This window comes from Protomyctophum parallelum (genome assembly GCF_964188405.1).
Source record: "Protomyctophum parallelum genome assembly, chromosome: 7".
Classification (NCBI taxonomy): domain Eukaryota; kingdom Metazoa; phylum Chordata; class Actinopteri; order Myctophiformes; family Myctophidae; genus Protomyctophum; species Protomyctophum parallelum.
The window spans coordinates 33,795,899-33,818,901 of NC_139705.1; the positions used below are offsets into that span (position 1 = coordinate 33,795,899).

Genomic DNA, 23,003 nt, shown 5'->3' on the forward strand with positions numbered 1-23,003 from the left:
ACAGTTCTCGTGTGTTACAAGGCTTTTGTTTGTGACCAACAGCTACAAAATACAGCCTGCCTAAAAATTCCAGTGAACACGATTCTTTTGAGGCAGTAGACAGCAAATTGTTTGAACAGTTATTCACAGAGACAAACCTATTTTGCAAGTGCTGATCAGGGGGGCAGTCAGACAGATATTTTGTGAAGCCACTGAGGAAATCGGGATTTCCTGAAAGTTAATATAATGGCCTGTTGTGGCGCTGTCATTGGACCCAGAAAAACCCATAGCCCCATAGAAGTCCATGTATTTGGGCCCAACTTCACCTAGACTGTATTACCTTAATAAACATGGTCATGAATACTTTCTTCTTCCAGTCACTAGTTTAAAGTCTCATTTCTAATGTCATAATATTCTTTTTGGAAAATTATGGTCCCATTAATTAAAGAAATGACCATAAAGTCGCGTATGTTCTGAGGGGCGTGGCTACCGTTACAGTCTATGATCGGGATTCCCCTCCCACTCGAGTCAAAATAAAAACCAACAGAGAAGAAGGGGGGAAGTCCCGCCTCGTTGTCTGGGCCAGCCAATGTCCAGCTGGGCCAAAACGGATCTAGAAAAATGGCGACTTACAATACAAGGACTGACAGGCTTCATTTTACGTTCATGTTAGACCCGGAGAACGCTTTGTCCATATCTTTTACAGTCTATGGTGCTGCTGATACCTGTGATACCACCTGTCGGTTGTTTTGCATCAGCACATTTTCATCAGTTTTGAGTTTTTACCTTTGACCTTGTGTTTGTCAGGTTTCCGAGGTCAGGTCAGCATTAAGAATCAGACATTCACAGGGACGCGTGAGCACAGGGGTAAACGGCAAGCCGACCAGGAAGTTGCAAAAATAGCCCTCCAGCAACTAGTCAAGGAGACACCCAGTGAGCAAGGGGATGAGGACACCTCTGTCAGCCAAACACAACAATCAGAAAGTGTTTCAGCAGCAGGTACCGTTTTCCTTGACCAGTGCCGTTTGTTGTCTTGTGTTTAACCAAAGATTAAATATCATAGCAGCTGGTCTGACTTTCAACTTCATTTGCTCTATTAGGCTCCACCTTCTTTGGCAGTGTCACAGTGGGCCTTGACGTTACAGTTTTCTCAGACGAGGGAGGTGATGGGATCGAGGAGGGTGTGGAGTCTGCCTACAGGAAAGTAATGCCTGTGTTTGGACTGGAGCTCTCAGGACCAGGTGGTTTAGACTTTGGAGACTGAGCACTAACCTCATAATCACTATTTTAATGGAAAATCATCCCTGCTGCTTTCCTTCTTGCTAACCATCTCTGCCTCATGTCCATCCAGGTTCTTCTTACAAGGATGCAGTTGTACAGTACTGTCTGAGTCGTGATGTTCCGGCTCCGGAGGAAATGGACAAATCGGATTGCTTCACCCTTAGACTCAAAGGACCAATCACCTTCTATGACTCTGGTAAGAATTACTTTTAGGGGGGGATTCACACGATGGTCCCGGATGCGCACTCAGGACTACTTGGCAGATGTTGTGGTAGTGTGAACGATGCGTAACGTTCCAGGGAGCGGATCAGGACCGATTGAAGTGTACTCGGGATACGGATCGCTGCAATGTGAAAGCATTGAATACAATTGAATGAAGCTACTACTCGGGTGCGGAAGAATCAAGGCTAATGTGAATCATGGCCAGCAGGGACCAGGCAACCGTATTCGGGAACAGTTTTTTTAGCTACAGCGATGAAAATAGTTTATCTCCACGTGATGTGTTATTTAATTGTTGTTTTTCACAAGTAGGTTTGTAATCTCAAATAATTCACCATGCATCATTTACAGATTGTTTATAAGCTATTTATTTTTGTCCGACTCCAGAGGGCTCCAGCAAGAGGAAGCAGGCACAGCAGCAGGCAGCTAAAGCAGTACTGCAGGGGCTGAGTGGGGTCCTAGGGAAGAAGGAGGTGTCGATTGGGAACTACATCGGGGCCCTGAAAGAACTTCTGGATGCACGGAAGCTGGAGGGAGTCGACTATGATGTCACACAGCGGCCGGTTAGTTCAGGGGAACGAGAGGGAGGGCTACGGAACCAGGAGAGCCAAAGGCAGGGAGCTGAGAGGCAGAGAGAAAGAGAAAGTGGACAAGCCACAGAGAGCAGCACAGAGGAGACTATCGAAGCACTGGGGAGAAAGCGGTCTGTGGATGATATGCCAGGTAGAGATGGGAGAATAGAGGACGCTGTTGGCTCATGTAGAATTTCAGAGACTCCCACCGTGCAACCTTGTCAGTCTCCAAAGAGCCAGGTGCCCCTGCAACCACATGCCACAGAGACCCAAATGGCAACTGCTTTGTCAGAAGAAAGAAGTGTTTCAGGAGGTGAATCTCAAATGTCTCCAGTCCTTATTTTGAAAACCAAAAGGTAGCGATGATGTCCATATAATTGAGATCTGGGATTGAGTGCTAACTCACAAAAAACTTGAATTCCTTTTTACAGATGGTGGCCGATTTTTGGGGTGTGTGAAGGTGCCTGTAAAAAAGGAACTGGAATCTGCTGAGGCCTTAAGCCAGGAGGGGGCAGTACAGGCTGCTTACAGTAGTCTATTGAATGCCTTGTGTCTGGGTCCTACAACTGGTTTAGGTAAGGTGCATTTGCACATACCCAGTATCTCTAGACTTCTACAGAAGTAATCTTTTTCAAATATTAGCAAGACTGAAATGAAAGTGAAAATGTATTTGTAAATTAATTGTGTCTAATCTAGCTGGTGGAGACAGGTACTCTGTCCTGGAGTTCTTCACTCGGTCTAAGTGTCGTCCTCCTGTGGAGAAGTTGGAAACAACTGCTGATGGGAAACACAGATGCACTCTGACGATTGATGGTGAACTCAACGTCTACAGTCCAGGTGGGGCTTCATTGTATGTTTCTCTGTCTCTGACTGTATCCACTCAGTCGAGTCACGAAGATGCCAGTTGCCGCGAGCGGCAGGAGTCTCTTCCTGGTTTTTAGACAGCTGGTGGATGGAAATGAAGCTCCACCCATGCTGCAACTTTGCCGCATAGACAAAGCGTTTCCGGTTTTGTTGGCCGAAGTGGCAAGTTGCAGTGTTGGTACCAGGAAGAGATGCCGCTCGCCGGCATCTGGCATCTTTGTGAATCTACTGTGTGGATGCACCCTCTCTCTCTCTCTGTCTCATTCCCATACAATGTCAAAACTGTTTGCCTATGGTATGTCAATGGGAAAGATCTCAAAAGCGCATTTATTTATTTCTGCATTTCAAATATAATAACATGGTGTATTTATCCTAAGAGGGGTCATCTAGAAAGCAGCAGACAGAACAATGGGCAGCTAAAGAGGCCCTGAGGTGTCTGGTGGGCCTGCTGGGAGGGAAGGCGTCCAACTTGTCTGGTCAGAATAAAAATAAATAAAAATAAAAATAAATAAAAGTACAAATATACCGGTACATGAAAATATAATAAGGGAAACCTCTGTTGTGTTTAAGGTGAGACGAACTACAAAGGCAGACTGCAGGAGCTGCTTGCCAAGCAAGGGATCACGGCCATGATAGAGTACTCGGTCACAGAGAGAGCAACCGTCAGCACAGTGGCAGGTCAGTGCTGTCTGCTTAATGTCACTTTGCCACTGCATGGAGCCATCTCAACTCCACTCTATTTAAAGGTAAAGTAGGTGTACATCATTTTCATCAACTGTCACCAACACGGGCCCCTCAAGGTTGTGTCCTCAGCCCTTTCCTCTACACACAGTTGACTGTATTAGCCCCTCACCCACTAACATCACATTGTCCATGACAATAACTCTATTACGGACTATCGGAACACCATTTCTCATTTTACACAGTGGTGCAACTATCTAGAGTTGAATGTGGACAAAACTAAATAATTGGTAATTGAAACAACCCATACTGGACTTGACCCACTCCTCATTAATCGTAAAACAGGTTGACAGTTTCACATATCTTGGACTCACTCTGGACAATAGACACATTACATCTATCCAGTCACGTTTTCAGCAAAGACTCCATGTAATCCATAAATTAAGATCATTATCTGTTGCCCCTCTTCAAAATCGAGAGTCGGGTAGACTAGACCCCGGAGAGCACCGATATATGTCCTCTTTAACCCAAATACTGACAATAATAATATTATGAATTAACCCAAAGCCTACTCTTCTACTTCCTGATCTTCCAGCTTCGGTTCAGGAACCAGATGGCAGTGCTGTGATTGGTCCTGGTCAACAGGCAGGTGTTCCATCAGTCATCCCTCCTGTCACCATGGATACAGCATTTGAGGACTCTGCCCCGCCCCCTTATAAGAAAACTGCAAAGCCGCCGGCTGATGGACCAATGGAAGGTTTGACTCCTGACCGTCCTGATTAGAACAATGAATATCATGACGTCACAAGAGTGACCTCTAACAGCCACTCTATTGTTGTCCTCATGGTCTTTGTGTATGTACATGTTTGTGCATGTGATGTTTTGACAGAGATCAGACAGTTTCTGCCGCTGGTCAGTGTGAAGCCGGGTACTGTGGTGTGTGAGAGTGTGAACTTCGAGGAGAAATGGGAATGCAGAGTGTCTGTGTCTCTGGAGTGCTTCACCTTCCAAGACCACAGGCCGTTCACCTCCAAGAAAGATGCCTCCCATAACGCCTATCTGACCCTGGGCTGTGCTGGTCAGATCTGCCAGCCTGGTACAGTCTATATATGCTTTCACTAATGTGTGTGCCTGTCACACTAATTCCCCTTCCAGAATGCATGCGGAGCAGGATATTCTCTGTGTGTGTGTGTGTGTTAAGGCTGTACCCTAGCCCTTTTTTTAGGACTCGAACTTCGTCAGGAATTTTCGAGCGTACATCCGGACCATTTGTTTCTAATTTATTTGAAAAATAACCGTCTCGATCAGAGCGCACAGCGCGTCTCCCCCGCTCTTTATCAATCTCTCGTCTCTCCCAACACACACACACACACACAAAATCAATCCGCAAATGCGATAAAAAAAAGCTAAAAGCTGCGCAGTTTAGATCCAAAAGAATGTGTCACTCTCTCGGTTCTGCACTGCTGTACTGGATAAGTATAGCACTTTCGGTTCTGTCGAGGGCAGCGCAACACAGCGCAGAGAGAGAGAGAGAGAGAGAGAAGAGAACACCGTTTTGCGATCGTGCTGGTGTGTGTGTGTGTGTGTGTGTGTGTGTGATGCTGATTGACTGATTGGCTGCAGGCCCATCACCAAATGAATGTGCACAGGGGATTTTGGAGAGGGACAGCAGAGATAGACATAACTTCTGACAGGAATGCACTAGAAACTTACTTTTTTTGACATGCTCATATCACATTCTCGCCGAGATATATTTTCGAGTTAATAAAAAAGGAAAAAATATATATATATTTATTTTTATAAATAAAAAAAAACGAATGGTTCAAACCCATTAATTAAGATTCGAGTGCCAACCCTAACGAGCGAACATTCGAACCTTGAATGTTTGGGGACAGCCTTTGTGTGTGTGTGTGTGTGTGTGTGTGTGTGTGTGTGTGTGTGTGTGTGTGTGTGTGTGTGTGTGTGTGTGTGTGTGTGTGTGTGTGTGTGCGCAAAATAACTTGGAATAGGCTGCCCCAAAGAGATAGAGTCACCAGAGGATCCAGATCAAAATGACATTATTCGGCCCTATCTCAGGATAGGATTTGATAAACTCAAACTGCTGCTTCATGTCCGTCTCTCTGCAGATGAGAGTAAAGTCAAAGGAAAGGTGATCCAGCACTTCAGCCAGCGTTCCTTCCCTCTTCCTAAGGACGTTTATAAGCAACCAGAACCACTGAAGTTCTGCTGTTCTCTCACCAACATCACCTGCGTCTTCACGTATACTGGAACAGGTAATGGTGCCACGGATGTGTACGTTCGTGCATGATACTGTAACCAGGTTTATCCAAAATCTATTGCAGAAAAGCGTTGATGACAACTTTTTATTATTATTTTCATATAGATTATGCAATCCATTACTTTTTCGATTAATTGAATAATGGAGTAGACTGATTTTTTTTATTAATATTTTAGACTTCACTTAACCCAACCCACACCCATTTCAAACACAGTTCTTATATGAGGCGATCTAAAATCCCCCTATGGGGATTACAATGCAAACTAGAAAAAGTGCCCTTCCGGGCACAGGTCTCCACCAGGTTATCCACAGATCCGTGCAGTTAGAGGTAAAAACACTTTTCGGCCAGTTATAGCGCCACCTTGAGGCTGAGTTGAAATTGTTCATGTGGCATTTCGTCCTCGGCCTAGTGGGAATGTGGGTGCACAATTTCACGGAAATCACGCGATGTGTTCATGATTTGCAGCATTTTGTTTGAAACTGAGCACTCCTGTGAACTTTGGAAGCCAATCTTAACCAATCAGGATGGAGTCTGATAAATCTGAAAGACCCGTTTTGTTGAATGGCTCTAGAGAGACTGTGTACCAATTTGCGTGATGTTTGGACAAAATCTGTAGGTGTACTGTGCAAAAACTTGTTTTGCACAAAGCGGCCTCCTGGTGGCGCTATAACAGGCCGTTCTGGAAAGTTTGGGGCAGAGGTTCATGGTTGGCATCCAGGGAGTGTGTGTGCAAAATATGGCATCGAAAAACTTGTTTTGCACAAAGCGGCCTCCTGGTGGCGCTATAACAGGCCGTTCTGGAAAGTTTGGGGCAGAGGTTCATGGTTGGCATCCAGGGAGTGTGTGTGCAAAATATGGCATCGACCGGGTTAACGGTGGCCGAGATTAGCTGTTCACGGACACACGGACACACACACACGCGGACGGACGGAGTGCAAAACATACTCTCCCCACATGCCTTCGGCCTGGTGGAGACAATAAAAAGTACATGAACCTATGGATTTAGCGCCCTCTACCGATATTGACGTCAGACTTCGGTGCTCTATTGTAGAAACGGCCTACATGATAATCCGCGGTACACGTGCTCACGCACAGGGTTATTAGTCATTAAAATAGGTATCGACTATTCGTCTAATATTTATTCAATTATCGATTATCACATTTTTTGAGTGATTCATTTGATTAACTGTTCCACCATTATTCATGACTGTGTGTTCCATAGATTCCAGTGAGGCATCAGCTCGCCAGGCTGCTTTCCGTACAGCGTTGTCTTGCGTCTCTCCTCTCATGGGTTTTCCTCTGGCCCTGCCTACCAGAGCTGAGGAGGCGGAGCACAGACTGAAGACCCTGCTGGAGACAGCGGCGTGTGTAAACACGACGACAGACCGGACATCTGCGCTGTACAGAAGCTCAGCCATGCTCACATTCGCAGGGTTCGTGTTTAACCACTCTTAACCACAGAATACTTTGTCATATATAATACGACAAATAGCGAAAGTAGGAGATCGAAAAGATGTTTCCACCTCAAAACAGAACGTTTTTTCTATGAGCAGCTCACTTTTAATTTGTGAATTTGAACAAGTCATCCCTTTGGACAAACAGCAGTGACAAGACTGTAACGATGATGTCATTTGAAGACAACAACAATGACTGAACTGGGATATGACAGAATCCATGGTGGTTTTACAGTTCACTATAGTATGGCTTCATTTTCTGAGTCCTGCATTTAAATAAAACTGATTTAGATAATATCTCAAACTAAACGTCTATGAGGTCACAATGTTAGTCACTAATTCAATAAAACTGATTTAGATAATATCTCAAACTAAACGTCTATGAGGTCACAATGTTAGTCACTAATTCAGTGTCAATGAACAAACTGAAGGTTTGCACTACTATCGATGATTAGATGGTTTCCAGAAATACAGCCCAACCCAACTCTGGTGTACTGTGGGCAGGTTTTGCATGGAGACCGTCGGAGAGGGGAGTAAGAAGGAGACGAGATACAAGCTTAGTCAGTGCTTGCTGAGACTGTTACAGGGTCCAGACACAGGTGAGCTCCATCCTCATGTCCACAGTTAACCCTATTCCTTGTGATTTCAAAGGTGTTTTGCATTAGCCTAATTAGATTGATCCCATGTTATATGGCTAGCATAATGTGTAGCATTATGTATATTGCATTTACTCCCCATCTTCTGCTGCAGTCTGAAAATCCATCAGAGTTCCCCTCATCCCCTATCACTCCTTATTTATTTTTTATCACTAATTGTTGCCTATTTTGATGTTTGTTATTGCATCCAGATGTACTGTATGGTTCTTACTTGTTTAAACTTTATTTAGATTGATTGTTTGCTTGTATGCAGTAGCTAAGTTTGTCTTATACGATCTACCGTCGGTCTTGTAGCAATTAAATGTTTCCTTGCCATGCTATTTACTCGACTGCCTACCCTGTTGTTGATTAACTGGAGTCCATGTTCTTTACTCTTATCTTGAAGTTTGTAACTTTGTAACTATCTTACACTTTGTAGCTCCACTTTGTGGATAAGAGTGTCGGCTAAATTGTAAATTGATATGTCTTCAGCCACAGGACTTCATTGCTGATCCAGTGGCTAATCTGTCCATTCATCTATTCATTTAGCATCCGCAAGTAAAGATCAGTCCATGAGGAATGCCCTCCAAGAGTGGTTTCAACAGAGAGGTCTAGTGATGCCTGTTTTTGAAGATACAGATGGTAAATTTGGAACCAGAATCACCTTCTCAGCCCCTCTCTGCTTATACTCAGGTAGTATTATTATCAGCTCACTATTAGTCGCTACTGACTGACTGACTCACTTACTCACAAAGTATTTCATTTCATTGATTGTTGATCTGTGTGAGCTGTCTTTGTAACATTTATTATCTCTATGGTCTCTTGTAGATTGGCAGGACAGTCACGAGACAGCTCTAAGGAGATTGGTGGACGAGCTTAAGAGGAGGTTCTAAATTGTGTGATTGACCATTGAGATGCATCCTATTCACTGCAACACTACTACTACATGGTAGTATCTTTGTACTTGGTTTTAATCCGTTTTTAATGAGGTACTTGAATATTGAACATCAAATTTTTCACTGTATTTGTCTTTTTACTTGTATCTTGATGGGTTTGAGGATGTTTACATAATATGACATGTAGTTGCAGCCTGCAGGACATATTTCTCAAAAATGTATTGTGTGCAGCACTGATAACAAACAAGTAACTGTTTATTGCGAACACAGTGAGCACTAACTATAATGAGACCCTGCTGATCATGTCTGTGTGTGTGTGTCTGTCCCGCTGTTACACCACCCGCCCGCCACCAGAGGGCGCAGCTGTATCACACAACACACACGCACGCACTCACACACACACACACACACACACACACCTTAACACGCACACTTTAACTTAACTTAAAATGAAAAAGAAAAAACTTAACTTCAAAAAAAAACTTTAAAAACACTTAACTTAAAAAAAAATCTTAAAAAAAAAATCTTAAAAAAACACAAAAAAACTTAACTTCAAAAAAAACTTTAAAAACACTTAACTTAAAAAAAAATCTTAAAAAAAAAATCTTAAAAAAACACAAAAAAGAGAACTTTAAAAAGAAAACCTTAAAAAAGTACGTAATTTATTCTAATTGTTGTTATTGTCATTTAAGAGCTGCGTTCGCTTCCCGCGTTTGCGCGTCTTACTTGTGTGAGGCGGCTGTGGAGGCTCAGGAGGTAGAGCAGGTCCAATGATCCGTGGGACAGCGATTCGAATCCCAGCTCCTCCTTGTCCTTGGGCAAGACACTGAACCCCACATTGCCTCCAGCGGTTGCTACCATTGGTGTGTGAATGTGGGACGTGAGGATGTTGGCGTTGACTGTTCGCCGCTTCACCTCCCAATGTATGAATGAATGAATGAATGAATGGACCATTGTAAGCGCTTTGAGTAAGCACGTAGTGCATAGAAAAGCGCTATCAAAATGCAACCCATTAATGCATTTGTCTTTGCTCTGCAAAATATCTTTCTTTCTTTCTTTTGCTGCTCACTCAATCATCATTGGCCTCAGTTACATGCACAAATGTATTCAGAATGAATGAATTAATTACGAACAGAGATTCATACCCAACTGTTTTCATGGAACCTGAATACAAGTATTCCTATTCCGCAATTGTTTACATGACCAAAGCATTCATTCGGAATATAACTTTGGACTATAGAGATGGCCAACCCATAACCGTTATCCCTTAAGAAATGAATAACCGACAAACACTAAGAGCTATTATCTGATAAAATTCAACTAAAAATATATTTTGAAGCGCAGTCCCTGCAACCACACGTGACAACCCAGAACAAAAAAACACAGCATTCATACACCCATACACTGCAATTGGCAATGCCACTGTAATTCGCAGATGGGTTTGTAAATAGCGCATTTTATTATGGGAAAAAAAAAACTAATTGGTAAAATAGCGCATTTTTGCGCACATAAAATGTCTCCAAATGGCCATCCCTGCTTGGACATGGGCATAAAGTACTATAGTCTACTAAGGGCAGACATGTGTAAAATAATATGTATTCCAAACTCCCAGTAGCATTCGGAATAAAGTGTTTATATGGTGATCTATACCGATTCAAACGGTATATACCACCACTCCAGACCGGAATGAAAATTAATTCGGAATGGGATATTCTATTCCAATTGAGGTGTTTACATGAGCATTTTTATTCTGATAACTGGAATTAATCCATTCATTCCGATGTAAATGGGGCCATTGATACATTCCCATGTCACACAGCTCTTTTAATGTTTTTGTCTGTCCAAATCAGTCTAATGTCGGGCAGCTTTTCCTCTGAATATTGTCAAACTTTTTTAATCTCGTCAAACAAAGCACTTATGAAGATTTTGTAACTGGTGATATTGCATGCATTGTTTTCAGGCCTTGCCTGACATGCTTGTTGTGTTGTACCTTTTGTATTGCAAATAATTTACCAAAAAGAAAAAAAATCCCTTGTGCACTCAGTCTGGAGTCCGTTTTTGTCAACTTTTACTGTTTTGCCATGTGTTTCAAAATAAGACAAAGGTAACTGAAAAAAAAGCTTAGCCTGCCAACCTTCACATTACTGGGTGACCTACTGTAATGCCTTGTCTATTGTATCATGACTCTCCCGACATTGTGTGGATGCACTTGATTTATACTTGTCCGTACTGTGACAAGAATAGTCAATCTACAAGCTCGCAATGTGTTGTGAGCTTGTAGATCTGCTATTTTCTCTGTGCAGCAGGAGTACAAATGTAACATCAGGGTCCGGGACCTGATCTAAATAGGAGCAGATATACAACAACATGGCCAAGCATTCACTCTCATTTGCTGAAAGAAAGGACATTGGTTTCAGAGAACTGTGTTAACGTCACAGTCGTGTGCTTAAAGCTCATGAAAACCAAAAAGATGCGTGAACTCAATGTCAAAACCAGGCGTCTTACTTTTTTAGTTTGTTGTTGTTACACCCTCCGGATCTGTTTTTTTGCAAGTAACAAGGGAACTGGCATGCCTGCTGCTGATCCAAAAGACACCAGCACAGAGAAATAAGTATGTACAGTAACATTTAAAGATGCACATTTTCATGTTGTCATCTGCAATAGTGATCTGCTTCTGTCTGGGGTCAAAGTGCTGCAAAGGGCTATACTCTCCGTTAGGTAAGGAAAGGAAAGGTACTATGTTTACCCAGTGTAACTGGACTAAGCTCAAAAACTTGTTTACAGCCAGGCCCTGCTCATAGAACATTTCATGGTAGAGGTTCAATGCCTTGTCCAAGGGCACTTCATCGGTGGTAATTTTAACGTGCCGGTCCGGGGATACGAACTAGCCACCTTCCGATATCAAGACCGCTCCGCAAACCGTTCGGTCACCGCTGCCTCAAGGTGAATAATATATACCGGTATATATTTTTTAAATCTCCCCACCCCCGCTGCACAATATATATTAATTCTGTTTCAATACTATATATTACTTGATGTTAATATAGCAGTGTTGCCGACCCCAGGTTTAAACCATACTTACCTTAGCAATTGCCAAGAATTCCTCCAGACCAGGCTCAAATCAGCAAGTAAGCCTGCTCAGGCTGCATGCAATCTAGCCTACCATGCAAAAACTGGTATTAGATTAAAATACTCTTAAACTATTAGCAAGCTCTCCTTTCCTCTTATTTTTGTTTAGGGTTACCTAACAGAGGATGGGTATATTTGTGTCTAGACTAGAACAATCCTGCAGTCAGCACCAGGCACATGCACACATACAGGAGCCAACTTGTGCCCAAGCACCCTCACAGTTGTAGGATGAATTGCCATATTTTATAGTTAAACAATTCTCTATCCATGGTTGCTCTCCATGCTGCTCAAATTGAGTATGGTGTCTAATTTGTTGCTGTGCCTGTTGCACCCTCTGTATCAGGCTGTTTTTTTGCAAGCAAAAAGGGAACTGGCATGTGCTGCTGACCCAAAAGGCACCAGCACACAGATAAGTATATAACATTTAAAGACGCACAGTAGACGCACATGGTTTCATTTCATAGAAACCATGACCCCACATCCCCACAACAACAGATACATTTGGTATAAGAAGGCATAACACAAGGCTATAGCACGTCCATCTCATTGACGTCACGTACAATAGTGTGAACTGGCTATGTTGATAGGCTTTTAAACAGGTTAATCAATCAAACATAATTAGGGCTCCATTAAAGCGCAAATAACATGCATTTTAAAACGGCTTTTAATATTTAATATCATATTGTCTATGTCCATCAAAGTTATTTCTAATGGTTTGAGCCTCAATCACCACTCTGATATAACCAGGCCTTGTCATTTCTTTCTGGACTTTGGAAGCAGTTTTAGCTGCAATACCACAATGTCCTGACTCCTGAGGTGGTGGGGGTGCTGATATGCAGAATATTTAATATTTGAGTTATAATACTGATGCTAGAAAAAACCAGATTCGTTTCCATTCCATGCCAGCTTGGAAAATCAACAATGGTGGACATTGTAAACAAAGTGGAAATGCAAATTTGAAACTGAAGACTGAAGAAGGAGGAAATATACAAAGTAGGGTGACATTGATGACATCACGATGAGACCAAAATCAGTTGAGCTGTTCCTGAGAGCAATTTCCATTAAAGCACCTATATGATATGAAAGCCTGATTGTTCAAAATTGGTTATTTGTGGGGAGAGAAAACACATATGGGAGCCCCAAAAACACAAAATTAATTGAAAAAGTTGAATTTTATGTTATAGGTCCTTTAATCATTGTAATAGTCTTTACTAATAAAGTAGGCCTATGTTATGTATATATTACAAATTTGCTATCTTCCTCATGGATAATGCTATTTGTCATGATTGTGTCTTTCTGTCTCCCTGTTGTGTTATTGTTGTGTTAGTTGGTTATAGTTTGTGTTTTTCACACAATTCAATTCAAAGGAGCTTTTTTGGCATGAGGTAACATACGTTTACAGTAGCCTACATTGCCAAACTGTCAGTGTCAAAAACACGCATGTTGACCAGTTCATTGAGCTATTTCATTAAATAGCTCTATTTTGTGATAATTATTGCTATAGTAGTAACAGTGTAAAGTAACTGTTATTGAACAAACACTATAGCAATGACTAGTATTTACAGTAGCAATGATTACTCTCACAATATAGAGCTATTTAACAGTTATTTACGTAACGTACCCTACATGTAAATGGATTAGATCAATGGTTTTCAACCGTTTTTATATCATAGCCCATTATTTATTTGGCATTTGAGCCACGGAACACAATTTGATGAGATTTAGCTTTTTTTAGCGGCCTCTGTGGCGCCCCGTCGTCCGGCAAAGCTTTATTGCCCGCCGCATTGACTGCGTCAACGTGCAGTAATGAAATAAATGCTTAAACATGTAGCTAGGTAGGTGTAATGTTAAGCCCTAACCACACCAAAGGGTCAAGACGGGTTTTAGCGTTGTCCCTGCAATGTGATATGTCTTGTTGCACGTTGACCCACGTTGACCCTAGTGATTCAACGCATGGAATTCAATGGCCCAAACTACACCAAAGGGTCAAGACGGTTTTAGTGTTAACTCCTTGCAACCGTTTGGACCCAAGGAGTTGCATGGTGACCCTTTGGTGTGGTTAGGGCTTTAGAGTCCAGAAGTGAACCTTTCAAGGCTGTTTTCTTCAAGACATTACTCTGTAAGCCATATCTCCAAAACTGGTGGGTCAAACTGAAAAACTGAACAACCAATATTATGTCAATTTGAAGCTAGTTTATTTAAATTAAAACAATGTCTATCACATTTAGTCATATAGGCCGTCTTATGAACGTATTGAATGACCACTGAACTCTGTGTGGTTTCTGACACGTTACTGTCGCGTAGAGCAGCTGCTGAGTGCTTAAGATCAGCGTGTGATGCCGTTCTAAATAACAATCCACCAGGTAAGCAACATGTTTTTTTTCATGAATGTAACCACATTAACACTGGTGTCCCTATATTGGTCAAATTTGTAGAACATTATCTACAAGCTCACAACGTGCCATTTTTGTGATTTGTTGTACAAAGTACTAGCTAGGGTTTAAGTGGTTAAGTCACCTGTGTGCAAATGTACTGACTTCTCTCATACTCATACCAATAAACTCAGAGGGCTGTATTTTGCGTGTCTTAAGTAGCAGGTCTTATTCCCTAACTTGAGTAAACTAAAGACCTGGAGCCGTGATCAATGCCATTTGGCTATTCTGAGTGGCCAAAGAGCATTGACCACACCTCCAGGTCTTTAGTTTACTCAAGTTAGGAATAAGACCTGGTACTTAAGACACGCAAAATACAGCCCAGAGTCTTCTACCAATGTCCACTGCAGCTTTAGCAGTTACTGATTAGTTATATCAATACCATTTCTTCATCACTGATTACCATTCTTAGTTTTACCAGTGGGTGACAAACATAATACTGGTTGCTTAAGTTGTACCAATCACATATGAAGAAGAAGTCTGCTTGTAAATGAGTCAGGTTTAAATTAGTTTAGTTTTCTCCTGGTTGGCATGGCATGGCAAATGAGTTTCGTTTTCCCCTGGTTGGCATGTCACTCAGTCCCATGCCAAAGGTTGCCTGCCCCGCCCTGCCCACGTGCGCTGTGCACGTCAGGCTAACACCCACTTGTTGACTCAACTCGCTCTCTGATCTGGTCTGGACTCTGTAGGCTCACTATTCCACTATTCACCATCTATTGACGGATACCATCCTCCTCATCATGGAAACCTTTCTGTGATATGAAGGCTATTAGAACTGCTTCAAAACATCCCTAGGCTTGGCGTATCTGAAAACTCAACTGGGATCTTTCCTGGGAAGCGAAAGCAAAACCGAATCGTATCAGCAAGATAACAGAAAATAATCAATTGGAATGGACAACATCAATGTCTGACATAAAAATAAATAGATGTTCCTTTACTAAGAGACTAAAACCACGTTTTAAAAGAACAATTTAATTAATCTAATAGCAATATATTTTCTTTGAAGGAAACGGACTGTCAGAAGAGGTTTTATTTTTTCTTCTCTAACCTGAACACAGACTGATCACATGCAAGAAGATTTACCTTCTATAACAATGTAAGTATGTTCATTCACAGTTATCTAGAGCCAGCGGCTCCTTATTCTATGTAACCTCGCATCACCAGGCTTTCCACCGCCTTGGAGGAAAGCCTGGTCTCTGTTTCAAAAGTCCGTATGATCCGGGCTGGGGCCGGATGTTGTGGTTACGTCATGTTGTAGTATTGTTTTGTAGTCGCCAGACAGGATGAACAGGTGGCGGCAACTTCCTTTTCCCTCTCAATAAAAGCTCTCGTAAGCGAGAGCTTTTATTGAGAGGGAAAAGGAAGTTGTCGCCGCCTGTTCTTGCTGTTTGTTGTAGGCAAACCATTGCCTACAACATGACGTAAGCATATCATCCGGCTCCAGCCCGGATCATATACCGAAATGAAATCGTGCCCAGGCTATATTCTATGTATTCTTTAGTCTTATTTGCCGGGAGCAGTATGGGTTGGCACCCCAGACTGTGTCTTCCGTGAGGAGGAGGCCCAACAGCCCACGGTCAGGCCTTTAGGAGAGCCATTCAAACCCAATGGTGAGAGCAGGAGTGGACCTGGTGAGATATAGGAGGGGCCCGGACAGGAGTCAACCCACAGAACCCAGTCCTTCCACGTGCCAGACCCTCCCAGTCCCGGCAGAGTAGTTCGGGAGCGGCCTGGTCTTTCCCTAATGGGACTGATCGTGGGTAGCTATAGCCTACTGGGACCATTCACCCTATCACGTTCTTGGCATTGCAGGGCTCACACCTCGTCCACACCACTGGCCACACAATGTGTCGATGTTGGTGGGAACTACATTTTTCGTGTTGATTTCTTTCCCACTACTGGCAAAGAGCAGCTGTGCCAGTTACGGCATGCATTCAATCGGCTTCATGTTCCTAAACCTAAAGTGGTTATTAATGGGATATTTCTTTCACTTAAAAATGGGTCCTTTTATCATCTACGTAGGCTTTTGTGAACACCCAAGACCGTTTTTAAGTTTCTTGATTCAGTATCCACTGGAGACCTGTGCCCCGAGGGGCACTTTTTCAGGCAGTAAGGCAGTTGTGCTTTTCCCCAATAATCTCGGTTTATACATCGATGCACGACGGTATCGCGTGTCGAACAAGGACAACAATAGATATTTTATTATGCATATTTTATTCATGTCTCTCACTTTCTCTCAGGTGGTTCATGTCTTCCATCTTGTGGACACTTGGGGACTCTCAGCACTAAAACTACCATAAAGAAGTCATTATATGGTATGTTACAACAGAATGATCAAACAAAACTATCTCACAGTCAGTAGAGTAGAGACACAGTAATCATATATTTGTTTTTAAACATATGTTTATTCATTTTCTTTACAGTACAAAGAAGTATTTTCAAAACAATTGACATATTTTTTTCCCCCCACATCCCCATGGCAGCACACATACAAACAAAATCTTATCACAAAATGTTTTGACAATAATAAATACAGAACAAAAATAAATAAATAATGACAAAACGAAAAATAAAACACATTACATACAGTTAAACAAACAAATGCCCAATGTCCGTCCACAGTAATCATTTACTTTTTTATGAATTGAATAGCTCTCTTTTTTTGTAATTCCACTCTCCCATTCTGACAATAGATTTGGATGTTGTACACATCCTCTTTAGAAATGTTCTAGAAAACATATTGTGTATGTCACATCTAATATAACATTTTACATACAGTAGCCTATATAGTGCCTTACATGTTAATAATAATTAATCCAGATCAGAGGCGTAATTTGCATATGGTTGGTGGGTTTTGTCAAACCCGCCCAACAAATGTTTGTTCTTGATGAATGTGCTTGTAGTAGGTAAATATTTGGCCAAAGTAACTATAGAACCGTGCCAGAACCGTCCCAAATGGTCCAAATTACCCGAGAAATAACTGATTTCTGCGTGTACAGGGCCCCTTTCATTCAAAGAACCCATGGCTGATAAGCCTAATTACTCCACTGATCCAGATTCCAGATACTATTTAGACAAGCCATGGAATGTAGAATTGTATATTAATGTGTATTGCATATGTAACAAATAAAACATGAATGTATTCATACACAAAGCATTAGGATATTGAAACATGTTTGTACCGTCCAGGAATCAGCCATGAAGACAAGAATGTTGAAGATTCTGTTGGAGCTTGGAACCGAAGAGTTGAGAAGTTTCCAGTGGCACCTGAAAGAGCCTGATAACCTCGAAGGCCTCCAGCCCATCCCTAAGAGTCTCATGGAGAACGCTAGCAGGACTGACACCGTCGACCTGATCATACAGAACTATCCCAGTGATGCCACTCGGATCATGTTCAATGTTCTGAAGAAGATTGTCAGGAATGATCTACTCATTCTACTGGAAGCATTTCCGAATCCAAACCCACACAAAGGTAGGTGAGACTGATTTAGAACGTTAACTCAGCCTGTACCATATGCAATGGGAAAGCACCAATATATATGTCCTCTTTAACCCAAATACTGACAATCATATTATTTATTACTAATTGACTCAAACCCTACTATTCTACTTCCTGATATTTCAGCTCCGGTTCAGGAACCAGATGGCAGTGCTGTGATTGGTCCTGGTCAACAGGCAGGTGTTCCATCACTCATCCCTCCTGTCACCATGGATACAGCATCTGGGGACTCTGCCCCGCCCCCTTATAAGAAAACTGCCAAGTCGCCGGCTGTTGGACCAATGGAAGGTTTGACTGCTGACCGTCCTGAATAGGCAGTGGTGGAAAAAGTACTCCAAGTATCAATACTGCAATATATAACTCTGTTACAAGTAAAAGTCTGGAATTCAAAATGTACTTGAGTAAAAGTATTGGCATCAAAATGTACTTAAAGTACCAAAAGTACATGTACTCATTATGCAGAATGTCTCATTTCAAGTTTTCGAATGTATAAAAATCTTTTGAAAATATCAGATCTACAAGCACACAATGCGTCGCATCGCGATGCATTATGAGCATTATGAGTAGATCGACTTTTTCAAATGGCTGAAATTTATATAGTGCTGAAGTGGTTACTGTATGTTTTGTAATAATAATCAAAAGCTACAAAGTAACTAGTAACTAGTAAGTTTTCAAATAAATGTAGTGGAGTAGAAGTAAAAGTAATGGAAATTAGACAGTACTTCAGTAAATGTACTTAGTTACTTTACACCACTGTGATTATAGGACAACTTAATGAACATGATCACGTCACGCCACTCTATTGTTGTCCTCATGGTCTTTGTGTATTGTACATGTTTGTGCATGTGATGTTTTGACAGAGATCAGACAGTTTCTGCCGCTGGTCAGTGTGAAGCCGGGTACTGTGGTGTGTGAGAGTGTGAACTTCGACAAGAAATGGGAATGCAGAGTGTCTGTGTCTCTGGAGTGCTTCACCTTCCAAGACCACAGGCCGTTCACCTCCAAGAAAGATGCCTCCCATAACGCCTATCTGACCCTGGGCTGCGCTGGGCAGATCTGCCAGCCTGGTACAGTCTATATATGCTTTCACTAATGTTTGCCTGTCACACTATTTCCCTTCCCGCATGCATGCAGAAACATGGAAAAATGAAATGAAAATTTGTCATTATTAATAGGCTGCCAGAAGACTAAGAGAATGTGGTCAAGAAATGTTCCTAATAATAAAGTCAAACTCCTGTTTCTTCCTGTCCTGTCTGATCATGTCCGTCTCTTTGCAGATGAGAGTAAAATCAAAGAAAAGGTGAACCAGCACTTCAGCCAGCGTTCCTTCCCTCTTCCTAAGGACGTTTATAAGCAACCAGAACCACTGAAGTTCTGCTGTTCTCTCACCAACATCACCTGTGTCTTCACGTATACTGGAACAGGTAATGGTAGCCATGGATATATTTGCGGTGCGTGCATTTATTGTACCAGGTTTATCCCAAATCTATTGCAGCAAAGCGTTGATGACAATTTATTATTATTTTCATATAGATTATTCAATCCATTACTTAGATTAATTGAATAATGGAGAAGACTGATCTTTTTATTAATATAATTATTTTTACTTTTCAAAGTGTAAGACCACTTTGGTAGAGGTTTGGGTTGTGTAGTTACCTTGCCATGATGTAACTCTAAATGTGGACAAGAAATCAAAAATAATTGCTCCAGTGATTAGAAATGGATAATTCAAAATATGCTCCTCATTGACTTATATTGTACGCTGAAACAACTCTCAAAGTCACTCTTTTAGTACTTAAAAGAACACAAGTCAATGAGGAGCATATTTTGAATGATCAATTTCTAATCACTGGAGCAATTATCTTTGATTTCTTGTCCACATTTGGGTTACACCGTGGCAAGGTACACAACCCAAACCTCTACCAAAGTGGTCTTGCACATTAAGCGTATTTTAAACTTTAAATTGAAGATCTACATAACTCATGAGCTATAGGTCTGTTATTTTCACTATTTGGGGATTTTCTTTTAAAAGTCTAAAATAGGGATCGATTATTCATCAAATATATGTATTCAATTATCGATAAAAAAATGTCTGTTCCACCCTTATTCATGACCGTGCGTTCCATAGATACCAGTGAGGCATCAGCTCGCCAGGCTGCTTTCCAAACGGCATTGTCTTGCCTCTCTCCTCTCATGCATTGTGCTACGTCCCTGCCTACCAGAGCTGAGGAGAAACTGAAGACTCTGCTGGCTACAGCGGCAGGTCTAAAGATGAAAGGCTCAGTCCTGAAATCTGTGTGGTACAGAGGCTCAGCCAAGCTTAAATTCACAGGGTTAGTGTTTAACCACTCTTAACCACAGCATGCTTTTTCATATATAATACGACAAATTTATTTGTGAACAGCAGTGACTGACAAGTCACTGCTATAATGAAAACAACAATGGAGCATCTATATTATAATACTATGACTGAACTGGGATATGACAGAACCCATGGTGGTTTTACAGTTTACTGGGATAGTATGGCTTCATTTTCTGAGCGCTGCATTTAAATAAAACTGATTTAGATAATATCTCAAACTAAACGTCTATGAGGTCACAATGTTAGTCACTAATTCAGTGTCAATGAACAAACTCTGGGTAATTACTTGCGCAAGCAGAGCGCGCAAGTAATGTTTTCGCCCGGTCTCCTCCGTCGTGACAGCTGTTCCGCCATTCGATGTTTATGCAGAAAAACATCAAATCTGTACCTGTTTTGCTGGGACCAAATGACCATATATCTTACGTCATCATTTAGAGCTAGTCATACGTATACTATATACATAATCAGTAAAAATAACATAGCAAATTGTGCCTGATCTGCTGGGACCAGAGTACGTGGTGTGTATATGTATGACTATAGCTCTTAATGATGACGTAAGAAATATGGTCATTTGTGGTCATTTGGTCCCAGCAAACCAGGCACAGATTTGCTGTTTTCTTGCATAAACATCAAATGGCGGAACAGCTGTCACGGTTTTTGGCGCAAAGTAACCACAGTATACCGCTAATCAACTTACAACTACACACTTTATACAGTATAGAGTATAGAGTATATATGTATACGTATATAGTATATGCCTATATACTATATATATACTATATATATTTCTTACGTCATCATTTAGAGCTAGTCATACGTATACTATATACATAATCAGTAAAAATAAAATAGCAAATTGTGCCTGATCTGCTGGGACCAGAGTACGTGGTGTGTATATGTATGACTAGCTCTTAATGATGACGTAAGAAATATGGTCATTTGGTCCCAGCAAACCAGGCACAGATTTGCTGTTTTCTTGCATAAACATCAAATGGCGGAACAGCTGGGGGATATCAACACATATCAATGATTTATTTGTCTCTGAAAAACTAAAAAGGGATCCAGAATATATCTACAACGATAAAACAGTATTTCTTATATAGATAGAAACTTGAACCATACTTAATAATAATACTAGGTGTTTATATGCATAAAGTAGGTAGGTAGCAAATAGTTACATCTAAACATTAATCATTTCAAACGTTCCTTCACAGAGATACTGAGATTTGACAGTTTACAACGGTCGAAAGGACTTGCGCGCTCTGCTTGCGCACTAGTTGGCCATTTATGGCCTACTAGTGTGCAACAAGCAAGTATGCACTCGACAGAGTGCAGTTCTAGTTTGCACTACTATCGATGATGAAATGGTTTCCAGAAATACAAACAGCCCAGCCCAACTCTGGTGTACTGTGGGCAGGTTTTGCGTGGAGGCCAAGGGAGAGCGGGGGGAGCGGACTACTCTGCGGAGTAAGAAGGAGACACAGGCCAGGCTTAGTCAGCACCTGCTGAGACTGTTGCAGGCTCCAGAGACTCCAGACACAGGTGAGACTGTTGCAGGCTCCAGAGACTCCAGACACAGGTGAGACTGTTGCAGGGTCCAGAGACTCCAGACACAGGTGAGACTGTTGCAGGGTCCAGAGACTCCAGACACAGGTGAGACTGTTGCAGGCTCCAGAGACTCCAGACACAGGTGAGACTGTTGCAGGGTCCAGAGACTCCAGACACAGGTGAGACTGTTGCAGGGTCCAGAGACTCCAGACACAGGTGACACTGTTGCAGGGTCCAGAGACTCCAGACACAGGTGAGACTGTTGCAGGGTCCATAGACTCCAGACACAGGTGAGACTGTTGCAGGGTCCAGAGACTCCAGACACAGGTGAGACTGTTGCAGGGTCCATAGACTCCAGACACAGGTGAGCTCCATCCTCATGTTCACAGTTAACCCTATTCCCTGTCATTTGAAAGGTGTTTGGCCAGCATATGTGTAGCATTATGTGTATTGCATTTAGTCCCCATCTCCTGCTGCAGTCTTAAAATCCATCAGACGTCAGAGTCCCCCTCATCCCCTATCACTCCTTATTTATTTTCATCACAATGTTTTTCCTATTTTTTGTTATTGCATCCAGATGTACTGTATGTATGCATGTACTGTATGTTACTTGTTCACATACTATGTTATACACTTTATTTAGATAGATGTGCTGTTTGCCTGTTTACACAGTTTGTCTTATACACATATGCTTTCTTTGATATCTACCGGTGGTCCTAGTTAATTTGTAGCAATTAAATGTTTCCTTGCCATTTACTTGACTACCTGGAGTCCATATGTTCTTTACTCTTATCTTGCTCTTTGTAACTTTGTAACTATCTTACACTTTGTAGCTCCACTTTGTGGATAAGAGTGTGGCCTAAATTGTAAATTGATATGTCTTAAGCCACAGGGCTTCATTGCTGATCCAGCTGTGGCTAATCTGTCCATTCATCTATTCATTTAGCATCCACAAGTAAAGATCAGTCGTCTATGAGGAATGCCCTCCAAGAATGGTTTCAACAGAGAGGTCTAGTGATGCCTGTATTTGCAGATGCAGATGGAAAGTTTGGAACGAGAATCACCTTCTCAGCCCCTCTCTGCTTATACTCAGGTAATATTATTAACAGCTCACTACTAATAGCTATTACTGACTGACTCACTTACTCACAAAAGTGTTTCATGATCGATTGT

General features: G+C 41.8%; 1 protein-coding gene across 3 annotated transcripts in view; it reads left to right on the forward strand.

Moving 5' to 3' along the window:
- Positions 1–23,003, forward strand: part of LOC310861733 (uncharacterized protein) — a 29,004-nt gene that overhangs the window by 5,102 nt on the left and 899 nt on the right. For 2 of the 3 annotated variants that reach the window (XM_083769330.1, XM_083769329.1), the window contains exons 8-21: positions 787–978; positions 1,080–1,220; positions 1,331–1,456; positions 1,867–2,364; positions 2,483–2,626; positions 2,748–2,888; positions 3,293–3,391; positions 3,486–3,593; positions 18,047–18,208; positions 18,781–18,987; positions 19,198–19,344; positions 20,049–20,253; positions 21,700–21,824; positions 22,777–22,923. In XM_083769330.1, coding sequence (XP_083625456.1) covers positions 787–978; positions 1,080–1,220; positions 1,331–1,456; positions 1,867–2,364; positions 2,483–2,626; positions 2,748–2,888; positions 3,293–3,391; positions 3,486–3,593; positions 18,047–18,208; positions 18,781–18,987; positions 19,198–19,344; positions 20,049–20,253; positions 21,700–21,824; positions 22,777–22,923 — 2,442 coding nt within the window. Of the gene's footprint in view, positions 1–786; positions 979–1,079; positions 1,221–1,330; positions 1,457–1,866; positions 2,365–2,482; positions 2,627–2,747; positions 2,889–3,292; positions 3,392–3,485; positions 3,594–4,191; positions 4,354–4,485; positions 4,693–5,722; positions 5,870–7,097; positions 7,309–7,833; positions 7,929–8,513; positions 8,658–8,792; positions 9,164–18,046; positions 18,209–18,780; positions 18,988–19,197; positions 19,345–20,048; positions 20,254–21,699; positions 21,825–22,776; positions 22,924–23,003 lie in introns of those variants that run through there. The other variant, XM_083769331.1, reaches the window with a different exon arrangement.